This window comes from Aulostomus chinensis, chromosome 15 (genome assembly GCF_037954235.1).
Source record: "Aulostomus chinensis isolate RoL2024-O1b breed Wild chromosome 15, RoL_Achi_v1.0, whole genome shotgun sequence".
NCBI classification, from domain to species: domain Eukaryota; kingdom Metazoa; phylum Chordata; class Actinopteri; order Syngnathiformes; family Aulostomidae; genus Aulostomus; species Aulostomus chinensis.
This window is the reverse complement of record NC_141334.1, coordinates 1,094,786-1,108,063: the sequence shown is the minus strand read 5'-3', so window position 1 is coordinate 1,108,063 and position 13,278 is coordinate 1,094,786. Positions and strand designations below refer to the sequence as shown.

The window sequence follows — 13,278 nt, the reverse complement described above, 5'->3', positions numbered from 1 at the left end:
GGATGGTAGACTGGTTCATGGAAGGGGAGGCAGGGAGAGCAAGCCAGCTTGATGGGGGACTGGATGGTAGACTGGTTCATGGAAGGGGAGCGCAGGCCGGTGTAACAGTAGGGAATAAAAGGGGGGGGGGGGTGATGCAGGCGGCGGTTGGAGCTCTGGTGGATCTGTGGAAACACAGAGAGACTGCGAGACACCAAGGCCAAACTACAAAGTGCAACAAGTAGTGGTAATGAGAGGAAGGGAGGAGAGGAGGGGAGGAGGAGAGAGGGGGAGAGGAGAGGAGGGGAGGGGAGGGGAGGGCTCCATGTAACCTGATGTGTCCCCCAGCAGTCTCAGCCTGTAGCAGCATAGCTATCAATGGTTCAGAGCTACCTGAACCAGTCCTAACTGAAGGCTCTGTCATAGAGGAAGGTCTTAAGCCTGGACTTAAACGTAGTTAAAGTGTCTGCCTCTCTGACCCATGGAGAGATGCTGGTTCCACAGTAGAGGAGCCGGTACCTGAAGGCTCTACCTCCCAGTCTGGTTTAGAGATACTGGGAGTCACTAACAGACCTGCATTCTGGGAGCGGAGTGCTCTGGTGGGACAGGAGGGACTAATGAGCTCTTTCAGAGAGGATGGAGCTTCATCATTGAGAGCCTGATGAGTCAGCAGAAGGACTTTGAAGTGGATTCTAGATCCTACAGGAAGGAGAGAAGCTAAAGTGGGAGAGATGTGTTCTCTCTTCTTAACTCCTGTCAAAACCCTCGCTGCAGCGTTCTGGACCAGCTGGAGACTCTTTAGGGAGTATTTAGGACATCCTGACAGGAGAGAGTTGCAGTGGTCCAGCCTAGAAGTGATAAATGCATGCACCAGTTTCTCAGCATCACTCTGGGAAAGGATGTTCCTAATCTTAGTGATACTGCAGGTGGAAGAAGGCGGTCCTGGTCACATGCTTTATGTGGGAGCTGAAGGAAAGGTCCTGGTCAAAAATGACTCCAAGGTTCCTTGCAGTTGTCCTCAGGGTCAGGGTGATGCCATCTAGAGTAGAGATCTGGTTAGAGAGGTGTCCCTGAGGGGTTCAGGTCCAAACATGATGACCTCAGTTTGATCTGAATTGAGCATTAAGAAGTTAGAAGACATCCAGGATTTCATGTCTTTCAGGCAGTCTTGCAGATTAGTAAACTGGCTTGTGTCGTCTGGCTCCATCGACAAGTAGAGTTGTGTGTCGTCCTCATAACAGTGGAAGTTGATTGAGTGCTTCTGGATTATGTCACCTAATGGGAGCATGTAAAGAGTGAAGACAATCGGTCCTAAAACTGAACCCTGTGGTCCACCATATGTGACTCTGCTGTACTCTGAATGGTCATTATTAACATTAACAAACTGAAACCTGTCAGATAAGTAGGACTTAAATCATTTTAGGGCAGTTCCTTTAATCCCAGTTTCATGGTCTAGTCTCTGTAGCAGGATGCTGTGGTCGATGGTGTCAAATGCAGCACTGAGGTCCAAAAGGACAGAGACGAAACCTCTGTCTGAAGCTATAAGAAGATCATTAGAGACTCTGACCAGTGCTGGTTCAGTGCTATGGTGTCCCTGAATCCAGACTGGAAGGCTTCAAAGAGCTCGTTGCTGTGCAGATGTTCATGTAGCTGCTCCAGGACAACCTTCTCAAGGATCTTGGAGATGTAGGGAGGTTGGATATCGGCCTATAGTTGGCTAACACATCTGGGTCAAGAGAAGGTTTTTAAGTAAAGGGTTGATGACAGCCACCTTAAAGGCCTGTGGCTCATAACCTGTGACTAAGGAAAGATTAATTTGATTTAATATAGAAGTGTTGACTAGAGGGAAGGCATCCTTCAGGAGGCTTGTCGGGATGGGATACAGCAGACAAGTGGCTGACTTGGAGGAAGTGACTGCAGAAGTTAATTCTGACAGGTCGATGGGGAGAAGCTGTCCAAGTGAGCACCAAGTCTGGGAGGTGCTTCTATGGGGACTGTAGTCTGTCCTCCATTACTGGCAGAGGTTTCTTCACGTCTGCTGCTGAAATCTGCAGCAATGTGTGGCACTCACCTGACGACCAAAATATTCTGTTTCTGAGTTGCTGGAACCTCAAAATCCCAAGGCGAGGCTCTTCTTCCTGCTCGTTCCAACAGGACCAGAATGACGTCATGACAGTCCCCAGATGGACTCATGAAACATTTAATTATTTCAGGAAGGAATGGCTGTTCACCCCCTAGAAAACTTATGAATTAATGACTGAAATATAATTTCTTTACATGAAAAATAAGTCACTCAGTAAAGGACATTATTAATAAAAACAGATTTAGAAAAACCTGTTTTTCCTGGTGTGCGTCTCGTCAATTCATTAAAAAAAGGCCAAAAGGTCCTTTTTTCAGCATCTTTTTCATGAACTGTGTCTCTGAAGCGGCGGGTAAAGGACTGACATCATTTTACCTTCAAGGGTTGGGGTCAAAGGTCTCATTAATTCATTAAACGTTTGAAAACATTTGAAAATGTTAAAACAGGATAAATGTTGCGGAGCAGGAACGCAGGGAGGGGTTTCTGCGTGTCGCTCATTCAGGACAGAACGTCGTTACGCTCCCGCACCGAAGGCCTCAGTTAATTAGACTACAAACATGGCGGATTTCTGGGTCATGTGACCCTGAAGCAATGACGTCTGTGCACGTCAGGGTTGCAGCAGCTCTTGGACTTCTACTGCGTGGTTCCCCGGTGGCGTTCATCACGGCGTCCAATAACGACAGTAAAATGCAGCTTGAAATCAGTTTTTGTCTTTTTTTACTTAAAAAAGGTGAAAATAAAGATCTACAATTGAAACCAAAATAAGACGCCATGTTACACTTCAGCTCAGAGACCGATGAGAGGGCGAGGGGTCATGACCTGAAATATCTCGCCTGGGTTCTTGGCGTCCAGCCACAGCGCGAGTGAGCGAATGAGAACTTATGAGGGAGGGGTGGGTGACGTCATCGCTGGCTGGTGTCGCCGAAGAGGAAGAAGACGCAGGCGTCTCTGTTCCTGTTGCAGGTTCCCCGCCTGAGGAGACGAGGACGTTCAAGGCCGGATCCACAGTGTTGAGGGGGAGGGGCGCGAGTCGGCCGACCCACCGGCGTCATCGGCTCCAGCTGGACCGGAAATACACTTCACTAACACACACAGGACGTCATGATGGCGTCAGCGTTCGACCTGGCCCCTCACACACACACACACACACACACACACACACACACACACACACACACAAAGATCTATCCAGAAAGAACTCGACATGTAGAACCAGGAGACAGACAGCTTCTATTTCTCTCCTTCATACAGAAAAATAGATCAAATCATGACAAAAAAAATATTGTTTTCTAATTGCAGATTCATCAAGCAACCTTCTGCACAGTGTGGGCGTGGTTTAAGGGTTGGGGGAGGAGCTAGTTAACATTCTTAATTCGACAGGTATCAGAGTAGTTGGCGAGTTGATGCCTGCTCACATTTAGTGTAGACTTTTTTATTTTTAACTGTCCTCCACGTCTCCCGCCGTCTTTTTAAATTATTGCGATGAATAAAATCTTAAAAAAAAGAAGTCTGTCCACTACCGTATGTACATCGTTTAAAAAGCAAGCATGTTACACAGTATGTACACCCGCCCTCCCCGCATATACATATTTACTCATTTCACAGTTTCCTATGTTTGCTCATATATTCAATAGATTTCGTTATTACGGATACAAATATTTTCATCACGTGGTCATGGCGCCGGGCTGCGGCGCCCCCAGTTGATATCTGGTGAGATCTCCTGAGCGCCGCTCGTGTACCAAACTCTGCTTGAAACAATCTTGATTGTGGTTCACGTTTGCCAATTGACAGCGATACAAAAAGAAGAGAGCACAGTTTCATCTTTACAGTTTTCTGGTCTTTTGTCATTTCTCGTGATATTATTCGTCTCCGCCGCTGCGTCGCTCCGGCGGCCTCCCAGGAAGAAGAAAGATTGTTCTGCCTCTGATGTCCTCACAAGTCCTGACCTCTATCAGCGGTAGTGTTTGTCGTTCGCTCCTCCTTGCCCGCCGGCCGTGTGTTCGTCCTGCTTCCTTGTGATTTGGCGGGCGTTGCTGTCTGTTTTATTTGAACTGTCGTGACTGGAATAAGGCACTTGAGAGGTTTTTGGTTTTCACGGGAGCTCGGAGGAGACCAGGGCGAGGCCGGAGCTCTGGCGGAGGGGCGGCCCAGTGTGGACGGCCTTGGGACAGTCGGGGGTCAGCACTCGTCCGTTCTCCCCGACGCTGCCGGTGATGGAGAGGCGGGCCTTGTTCCTCATGGCTTCTGTAAATGTCAGCTGAGGGCACAAATAAAGACAGGCGTTTGTGTTGGGATCCACGCCGACGGCGGCGCTGCAGATTGGAGTTTTGAGATTTCAGCAAATTCATGAGTTGGATTGGAGTTTTTAAGATGCTGGCGGTCGATGCTTTTCTGTCAACACATAATCCATGACGTCGTCCACAAATCCAACGAACACAAAGTATTGAGCATTTACGTGTAATGACTGCAGTGTGGGCGTGGCCCTGGAGGCCGCCAACCCACCAATGATCTGTATCGCCGTTTTCATCGTTGCCAATAATCCGGCTGAGAACAAACCAGCAGGACACGCGAGCCGGACCCTCTGAACGCCACGTTATCAAACTGAGTTGCAACTTTTTCCAACTCGTGTTTCTACCTTAAAGGAAGGTTTTATTTTTCCTGAACGTGGGGAGGCGTCCGACGCCAGCAGCTGTCTCGTAATTTTCCGCTTCTGTCCGACTCAGCTTCCTCCAGCACAACCACTGCAGCAGAAACAGGAACTCTAGAGAACTTTTTGCTTCTATTTGTGCCGTCATTTGATTTCACATTTGTCCAAACAAGTTTATGCTAGTTAGTTCTTTGCTAGGCTACATGAGCTCCTACAACTCACAGCTTTGGTTGGCTTGGATTACATTTGGAGGATTCTGTTCTTGATGTTCAGGTTGCTTCGTTAGCATCTTCCCTCCAATCTCCAAACTCCAATCTGCTGAAGTGACAGAACTCGCTAACAAACCTTCAGCTGCACATTGAAAAACACAAGACTGCAGCAACCACAGACCCATAAAACAGCTTTGATAGCCATCCAGGACAGAGATAAACCAGCACCGGACTGCACGCCGCTCCGCTAGCAACAGAATTCTTCCACAGTGAGTGATCGCTACAGGCAGCAGGAAGCTGACTCAGCAACAGTCAAGCTAATGAGGAGTTGAAGTGCTGATGAGGGACACACCGGACAGAGAGAGACATCTGAGGGTCTGCTGGTCAGCGAGTCGGGGAACATCAGGAGAGGAAGCCTCTTAGCCACTCAGCAGTTCCCACAGAGACTAAAGCAGCCAGCATCACAGCTACCTGGGAGGTCTGGGCGGGGTCAGACTTACAACCTTGCCGCACTACAACATTCAAGTGTGTGTGTGTGTGTGTGTGTGTGTGTGTGTGTGTGTGTGTGTGTGTGCGTGTGCGTGTGCGTGTGCGTGCGTGCGTGCGCGCGCAGCCCCTCACTGGTATCCAGACTGGAGCCTCAGGGCATCAGGTGAGACATCAAATAAACTCACAAGCGAAGACAGCAACTTAGTCGTTGGTCCTCGTTTATCACGTTTCCTGCCTGTTCATCCGCTCCACGTCCAGTGAGCTCCACATGAGGATCTCACCACCTCCACGCCCACATCTCATCCCCAGCATCGTCCAAACGTGTCAAAAAACCCCTTTCACGTAAATTTGGCTTAAAAAAGCAGATACAGTGATGAAATCCCTGCATGTGACATGCAGTTTTAACAGTGTGGAATTCTTTGGAATTCCAAATGGGAATCTTCTGACCAATGACCAATAGATTTGGGATTTTTCTAGGACAAGTGTCAGACTGTGTGGTTGCTTGATAAAAGAGGGCCAACGTCTGCAGCCACACAAGCTGCGAAGCAGTGGAGGCGCCGCAACGGAGACGTTTGACTCCAAGTCTCCCTGCCAGGAAAGTCTCTCTCTTAACCACCAAGTTTCTTTGCCAAAGACAACCAGAGATTAGAGCTTCAGATTAAATGTCAGCGTTTAACCGCCTGCCTGAAGCTGATAGAGGTTCCTTCTTTAAACTCGTATCATTTAAATATTTTCTTGCCTAAACTTAACCAAGGAGCTCTGCCTCCTTCAATTCGATGGAACCAAGTAACTGTTAACTAAAACCAATGCAGCACTGAAGGACTTTTTGCTGAAATGCAGCAAAGGTTTGGTTGCCTAACCTTAACCAGCTAGTTTTGTTTTCTTCATTTTTGTCTCCTTAACCAGGAGTGGTGTTGCTTCACGTGACCCAGCTGCTCGACCACGGAGGGCTGACGCCTGCTGTGCCCCCGCTCATTTTTTTGCCATCGTAAGAAGTACTTTTATTCTAAAACCTAATCAAAGAGTTAAGTTAATCTAAGCTCAACCACCCAACAACAGCAAGCAGACAATAAAATCCAAACGACATTGAAAACCTAGAGTTTTACGCTGAACAATCCACCAGCAGGACGTGAACCCGCCTTCCTGAGTGAAAACCGAGCGCTAATCCCTCCGTCAGGTGAGACCTTCTTTGAGCCAAACGTCGTCCTTGCGCACGTCATGTCTGAAGACGACTCATCGCTTCCTGCTACATTGAGAAACAGCTTGAACGCAGACCAGGATGTCACATGACCACATAGTGAGTGAGTAGACAGATAAACTATGAAGCGCTTTGCCACGGTCACCACAGTCACGCAGCATGGTGAAGCGAGCACGGACATGTGATCGGGTTCACTTACAGCCTCTGCAGAGGGAGTTAGTGGGGGAGGGGGCAAAGGCCGCGGTGGACCCATCTACGAAAACCCCAACTACATCTTATCAGCTTCCTCATTGCTGCCATACCCACTGAAACCCTCGCTAAACTCGGCTAAGCTGTGGATGCCAGGCCTGGGATTCTGGCTAGGCTCGGGGCTATGGTGGGGGCTGTCTGTCTGGCAGGGGTAACAGTGTTGGTAATGGGGGTGTTGGGGCTGGGGTTGGGACTGGGCCTCCACCTTCATTCTCTTGGCCTCGTTGCGGGACTTGTAGCAGAACTCGATGAGGGCCACCAGCATGGCCAGACCCAGGCCCCCGACCAGGATGTAGAAGACCCCCGCCACGTTGCTCAGGCTGAGGGCCTGGGAGGACTTGTCCTGTAGCCAGCAGGGAGAGGAACATTAGCACAGCGCTGGTTTGGTTTCAGTTACTCAACATTTATGCACAAAATATTAAATTCACACACGCGCACGCACGCACGCACGCACGCACGCACACACACTCTTACACTCTATTATCTGAGCGCTCAGGTGCACCGCTGTATGTTGCCATACTAGCATAAAACCCCAACAAGTTGACTTCTGACTTCGCCCTCCCAACAAGTAGGAAACAGAAACTCCACCGCATCAAGACAGAACTGTGTGTCTCTCAGTTACCACTCGTGCTACTGAAACATGCAGATAGTTTTTGCTGTGAAAACATCAGGCAGCAAAGGCGCCGTTCAGTCGCCACGGATGCTTTGTGTCTTCCATCAGTTCACTTGGAAGTCCGCTCGGTGCCGATGGCGCCTCATGGTCAGTGGTGAAACTTTTACTTTTGCCGCAGACTGACAACTTAGCGTTAGCAAAAGCAAGCTAACAGGCCACAAGTGTACTAAATAACGGAGTAATAGTAGTACGTAATATCAAAATGTGGAAAAAAGTATTTTTGCTCAGATACTTTTATCGTGTATTTCTAAATGTTTTTATAACCTGTCCTGTTTCCTGAGAATTCAGTACTTTGTAGTTTAACAGATATTTCTCAGGTATTTTCCTTCCGCCATCTAAGTTTGTGATGCAATAACTCGAAATGACTAAAAGGTACAGTAATACTAAAATGGCACTAGGGAGAAAATACTACCAGCGAGTGGCCAGGATGTGGTACTACAACTCAATGGGTTTACCATTGCATGAATACATTCACTTTTTAATTTTTGCACTGTACTACGTCGATTTTTTTTTTAACAGAATTACATGATGAAATTATCTCTGGCAACACTCGCATTGCTAACGAGTACGGAGCGAGTTGTTTAAGCTGAGCACGCCAGCTGGTGGCGCTGGTTCCCGATGAGCGCCCAAGTGTTGTTGTCTGAGTTTATCTCCAGTCAAAGTCTCTGTGTGGTCATACGTCTGAATGAAGACAACCTGGAGAGTTTGGGAACGGATGTTTCTGGACAGTTTAGTGGTTACTAGCCGCCAGTCCCCGTTAGCTTCAAGCTGAATACACGTGGCTGGCTCCACGTGAGGGAAAAACATCACAACATCCACCTGTGAGAAGCTGAGAGGTCAAACTTATTTTTTGCGTTTATATGAAAAAATGTGAAAGTGTTTGTTGACATCAAGTCATCTGGAGCTGAGAACAGTTGGTGCCAGAAAAACTGTCTGCATGTCTGCACTGATAACACCAGCGGTAAATGCAGTTAAAATGATGAACTGGCCCTTTAAGTCTCCTCAGCTGACTGATTGAATGTCTTAAGCCTCTCAAACTAAATACCTTAACACAAGCAACTGCCTATCATGCTTAGTCTCATTTGCAGGTGACTGATGTGGAAGTACATTTATTAACAGGTGTGGCAGCTCTTTCCATGCTCCAGTGCATCAACAGTGTGCATGAGTCTGGCTAAAGCTGAGGCAAACACTCCGACTGACATCTAGTGTGATATAAAGCAACGTATGAACATGCCCCGGCGCCACTGTGGGTGACAACCCATGTCAGTGTGATCCTGCATCTGCAGTAGCAACACCTAGCTGAGCTGCTGTACGACCGTTAGCGCTGCGCCATGCCTTGTTTCTGTCATGCTGTTTCCCTCCGGCTACGCCTCAAGTCTCTGCCTGCCTTTCTGTCGCTGGTGTGAAGTGTCGGCCAGCCTGCTGCACTAACAACAGCGCTGGCAGCGTGATAAAAGTGTGCATGAGGAGAGGAGGGGGAGGCTCCCAGGCTGGTGGAGACTGACCTTACTTCCAGAGTCCTTGGGTCCACACTCCCCTTTATCGTACCACCATTTGTTTTTCAGTTTGTCTAAGACTCCTGCTTCACTCAGTTTCAATACGGCAAGGTTTACAGGCGTTCTTCAAATCAGGGGGGTGGGGAAGGGTGGGTGGGGAAAATAACATAAATAACATCATAGGACATGTTATTTTATGTTATTCAATCAGAAGAAGCCCAATAAGAGCAGCTCTCACAAAGTGACGAAGCCAGGAAGGGGCCCCACTTCAACTATATGTCTCTTTGCTCATTGGTTAAGACTGTCAAGTTTATCGGGGGTGGGGGTGGGGGGTATTAGAGGGGGAGGGGGGGCGGAGCTAACAGACATATACATGGGCCCCTGCTGGCTGCATCGCTTTTCTGGAACGGGCGCATACTGCCGGGACCTTTCTTAGAACAAGGACAGAGGCTCGTACTGTCAATACAAGACTATTGGCTCACAAATGTACTTTCTGCTTACTAGTACACACCCAATACAGGGTACTTATACCATGTAATATTTCAAAGGTGCTAATGACCTTTCTGATCTATCACTACTCAAGCAGTACGGCGAATATTTTTGCTTCAACAGTACTCGCTCTCATCTCTGCAGATCAGACTCGGTGAATCTCCCGGATGGGACTCGACCCGGCAGATGCTCCTGTTGCCAACAAAACACATTTGTCTTTTACCCGCATCAAGGTCACATGGGCATAGGCTAACCTTCTCGCCACCGCCTCCGCTGCCACACTCTCCTTTGTCGTACCACCACTTGTTTTTCAATTTGTCCAACAGGCCTTGCTCATTGAGTTTTAACACGGCCAGGTTAACTGCACTTCTTGAAAACGATAAGACATATTTGGTGAAAGGGGTGAGTATATGCTTTCCAATTTTAGAGGGAAGGAAAAGAGAGAGGGGGAGGGAAGGGAGGAGTAGCAGTAAGAGAGGGATAAGGGTGGAAAAGTGCGTTAAACTGTTAGGTCCCGTCCCAGGATCCAAACGCACACCAAGCACCAGGCTCTCCTCTGGATGTGCTGACAAAAATCTCATATTCAAGCCTCCACAAGCTCATTATTAGCAGGGATGAGACCTGATCCTGGATCAGTTACCTACAAAACCACATCCACTGCATCCATCTGGCCTTCAAACTTTAATTTTCTTTTGGGGCGGGGGGTGATTATATTTTGGTTATCAGATCTGCTTTGAGTCTTATTCTGAAAAAATGTGACCGTAAGTGGAACGATTGGTAGTGTCTTAGCAGCTATGCTAACGAAGCTAGTGCCACCTGAATATTTACCTAGAACATTTTCAGACAAACGTTCAGCGTACATGTTTTTAAGCTGATAAATTCCTAGCAAGCTAGCAGTGACTAGCGTGCCTGTGTTCCCACCCCCAGTGAAATACTGACAGTCTGATATCCTTTTGGGTCTCAAATTGTGAAAACTATGTTCAAAATTGTGGAGTTAAATTGTTAGCATTTGTGTTTGTGCTGACAAACTGGGCTTGAAAGAACAGGACTACTTTTTTAAATTTCCATGATACTGTAAGGACCCGTTGTATCAAAAGCTAATTAACAAATGTGAGGAACGTCAGGGGTCCGGTTGCCAACGCTGTCTTTGTCGGCGCTACAGGCGTCCGTCTGTGTGCCGGGGACCGAAGACGACGTCCTCATTCAATTTAGTGACATTTTGATTAAATTCTTATCATGTGTGCCTGCAGATGTGTCACTGCTCCGGTTCCAGTGCAGCGTTACGTTATTTTTCAAGCCTAACATGGACAATAAGGATTTCCTAATTGAGCAATTAATTTTGTGTTAATTTTCCCAGAAGCATTTAAATAATTGCTGTTGGCAATCAGCACAGTCAGTCCCAAAATATCCAGCAGCTCTTTTAGAAACCTCCAAATAATGTGGGTCTGTTTTCCACGTGTGCACAGTGAATGTAAGACAGCCGATTCAAAGCTCACAGGATTTATGAGCATTAAGCTGTTCTGGAAAATCAGGATTGACTTGCACAAAAGGTCTCTGAAAAGCTGCTTGAAAGAAGAGCGTCGTGATTTCACGCCTTCTTTTCAAAGCTGCTGCAGAGATGTTTGGCGGAGATTTGCCTCTTCAGTGTGCGTTTGGATCCTTTTTCATTCATATGCATCATTGTGAACATGAAATAAAATTAAAGAAACACTCATGGAAACACAAAGCAGCACAACTCATATTTCAGTTGGAGCCGATGAAGGTGTTTGAGGAGCCGTGTGAATAGAAGCCCTGACCAACGCCGTCGCCTGCTCCTGCCGGCGTGTCTCCTCGCTGATGTCCGGACGAGACACTGGCAGAAGACGACGAGCCCCAAACAGCCCGACGGAGGCTTGGAGGGGGACTGCATCGTCTGTCAGCGACTCTGACCGGCTGAGAACCGGCACCAGGTTAAGCTCTAGTTCCGGCTCGGCAGGGCTGGAGGAAGAACCTGGTACGAAAATAAACCCTCACAGCCTCGCGCGCCACTGACCTGCAGGTCTACCAGCAGCAGGTGGAGGGCGCTGCTGCACCAGGTGTTGCTACAGCAGGTAGTGCTGCGAAATAACTGAGGATTTTCAATACAATGTTGAGGTATATGTACTTTATATGTGTATTTATACTTCAGGAGACTTTGTACTGTTACTCCAGTAATTCTTCTGAACGCCTAAGTTCCTCTGAAAAGAAAGATTTAGCATAAACAACAAGACAAAACCTGACTTAAGAATCGGAAGCTGGGAAGTGGAACGCACACAGACACACACACCACTGTATGGGTGGTTGGAGGATCAAAGCAGTGGGGTACACAAGTTTTACGTAGAATGTGTACTTTTACTTTTGAGACTTCAGTAATTATCAGGGCAGCAGGTTTCGTCTGCAGTCACGCAGTCACTTTAGTCGTCCGCAGGCTGAACTGCTGAGGGTCGGACCGCTGCCGTCAAACCCCTGACGCTCTAGAGGGATTCTGGACCACATGACCTGATGACATCATCGTTGATAGAAACTGAGAACAAGCAGCATCCTGTAGTAAACTCCGCCCGGACCGTTTCTGCGGCTGGTTTCAGTGCACTCAGTAATCACTGTGCGGAGTCTCGTCTCCCTGCTATACTTGAGTATTAAACGACTTGAACACATGAATAAATGAGAGCGCGACCGATCTGTACTCTACATGATCAGCACACACACACACACACACACACACACACACACACACACACACACACCTGTGCAGTTTTGCTGTGGGTCTATTCATTTATTCCCCTCAGCGAGACCTTGCCGGCGGGCTGTGATCGATGAGCGTGCAGATTGAAAGTGCAAGTCTCCACACTGACACTGCTCACTAGCAGCTCCGTAAATCCTGCTGTGTGCAGGAGGCAGCGACAGTCTGGCAGGGCTGAGCATTCAAATGGCTCCCAAAACACTCTTTCAGTCAGTCGCAAACAAAGAGCCAGTCAGCTGTGAAGAGGGCTGAGGTAGCATTAGCTGAACATGTCAAACTAATTACATCTGCATATAAAAACGCAGATTCAAGCTAATTAATATGCATTTTCTAAATTAGTCATTTCCAGATGAACATGCCATTCCAGCAAATTCTCAGAAAACAGCAAGCGCATGCACAGATTTACCTGCTGTGGAGATCTGTGGATACAAAAGTGAATGAGAACCACCCCTGCACCGTCATGACCAAGCTCACATGCAACAAACAAGGATGTAAAAGAGACGTCTGCCTGAAACAACCACAGAAAAGGCCCCGCCCACCCGCACCAAGCAGTCAGTGGAGACAGATAGAAAAGGCGGCACACCAGGGAAGGTGGAATACCATAACAACACGTAGAACATATTGTTACACTATTCCACCCACCTTAACTGTGAACCCTTGGGCGTGGCTACTCCGTAGCCTTTGGAGTCCAAGTTGCCTCCCACTTTCATTGTGTCGCAGGGTTTGCGCTGCTCTGTGTACTCATTCATAGTGGACTCCAGCAGGAAGGCGTATTTCCCTTTGGACTTGCGGACCCGTGCCACGCCCTCGGCTGTGGTCTTGGTGAAGACGGTGGGCTCGGCGGACTTCATGTAGCCCCACATCTTCTCATAGACGGCGATCTTTGACCGCTGTGAGGGTTTCAAGGTCGAAGTGAAGAAAATATAGAGAACATGAGCATCATTTTGAGAGGCTGGTTTGATTTAAGCCCAAGCGTTCAGAAAAGATGCAGCTGTTTCTCCATTAACGTGG

The 13,278-nt window shown here is 48.0% G+C and overlaps 1 protein-coding gene across 8 annotated transcripts in view; it reads right to left on the bottom strand.

Annotated features, from left to right (window-relative positions):
- Nucleotides 1–2,762: 2,762 nt before the first annotated feature.
- The window catches only part of gria4b (glutamate receptor, ionotropic, AMPA 4b), an 87,840-nt gene continuing 77,324 nt past the window's right edge, over nt 2,763–13,278 (bottom strand). For 2 of the 8 annotated variants that reach the window (XM_086227079.1, XM_086227081.1), the window contains exons 13-16: nt 12,910–13,157; nt 9,030–9,144; nt 7,057–7,194; nt 2,763–4,316 (exon numbers count right to left, since the gene is read on the bottom strand). In XM_086227079.1, the coding sequence (XP_086083205.1) occupies nt 4,152–4,316; nt 7,057–7,194; nt 9,030–9,144; nt 12,910–13,157 (666 nt within the window). In that variant the 3' untranslated portion in view covers nt 2,763–4,151. The other 6 variants (XM_086227080.1, XM_086227083.1, XM_086227078.1 and 3 more) reach the window with 5 other exon arrangements.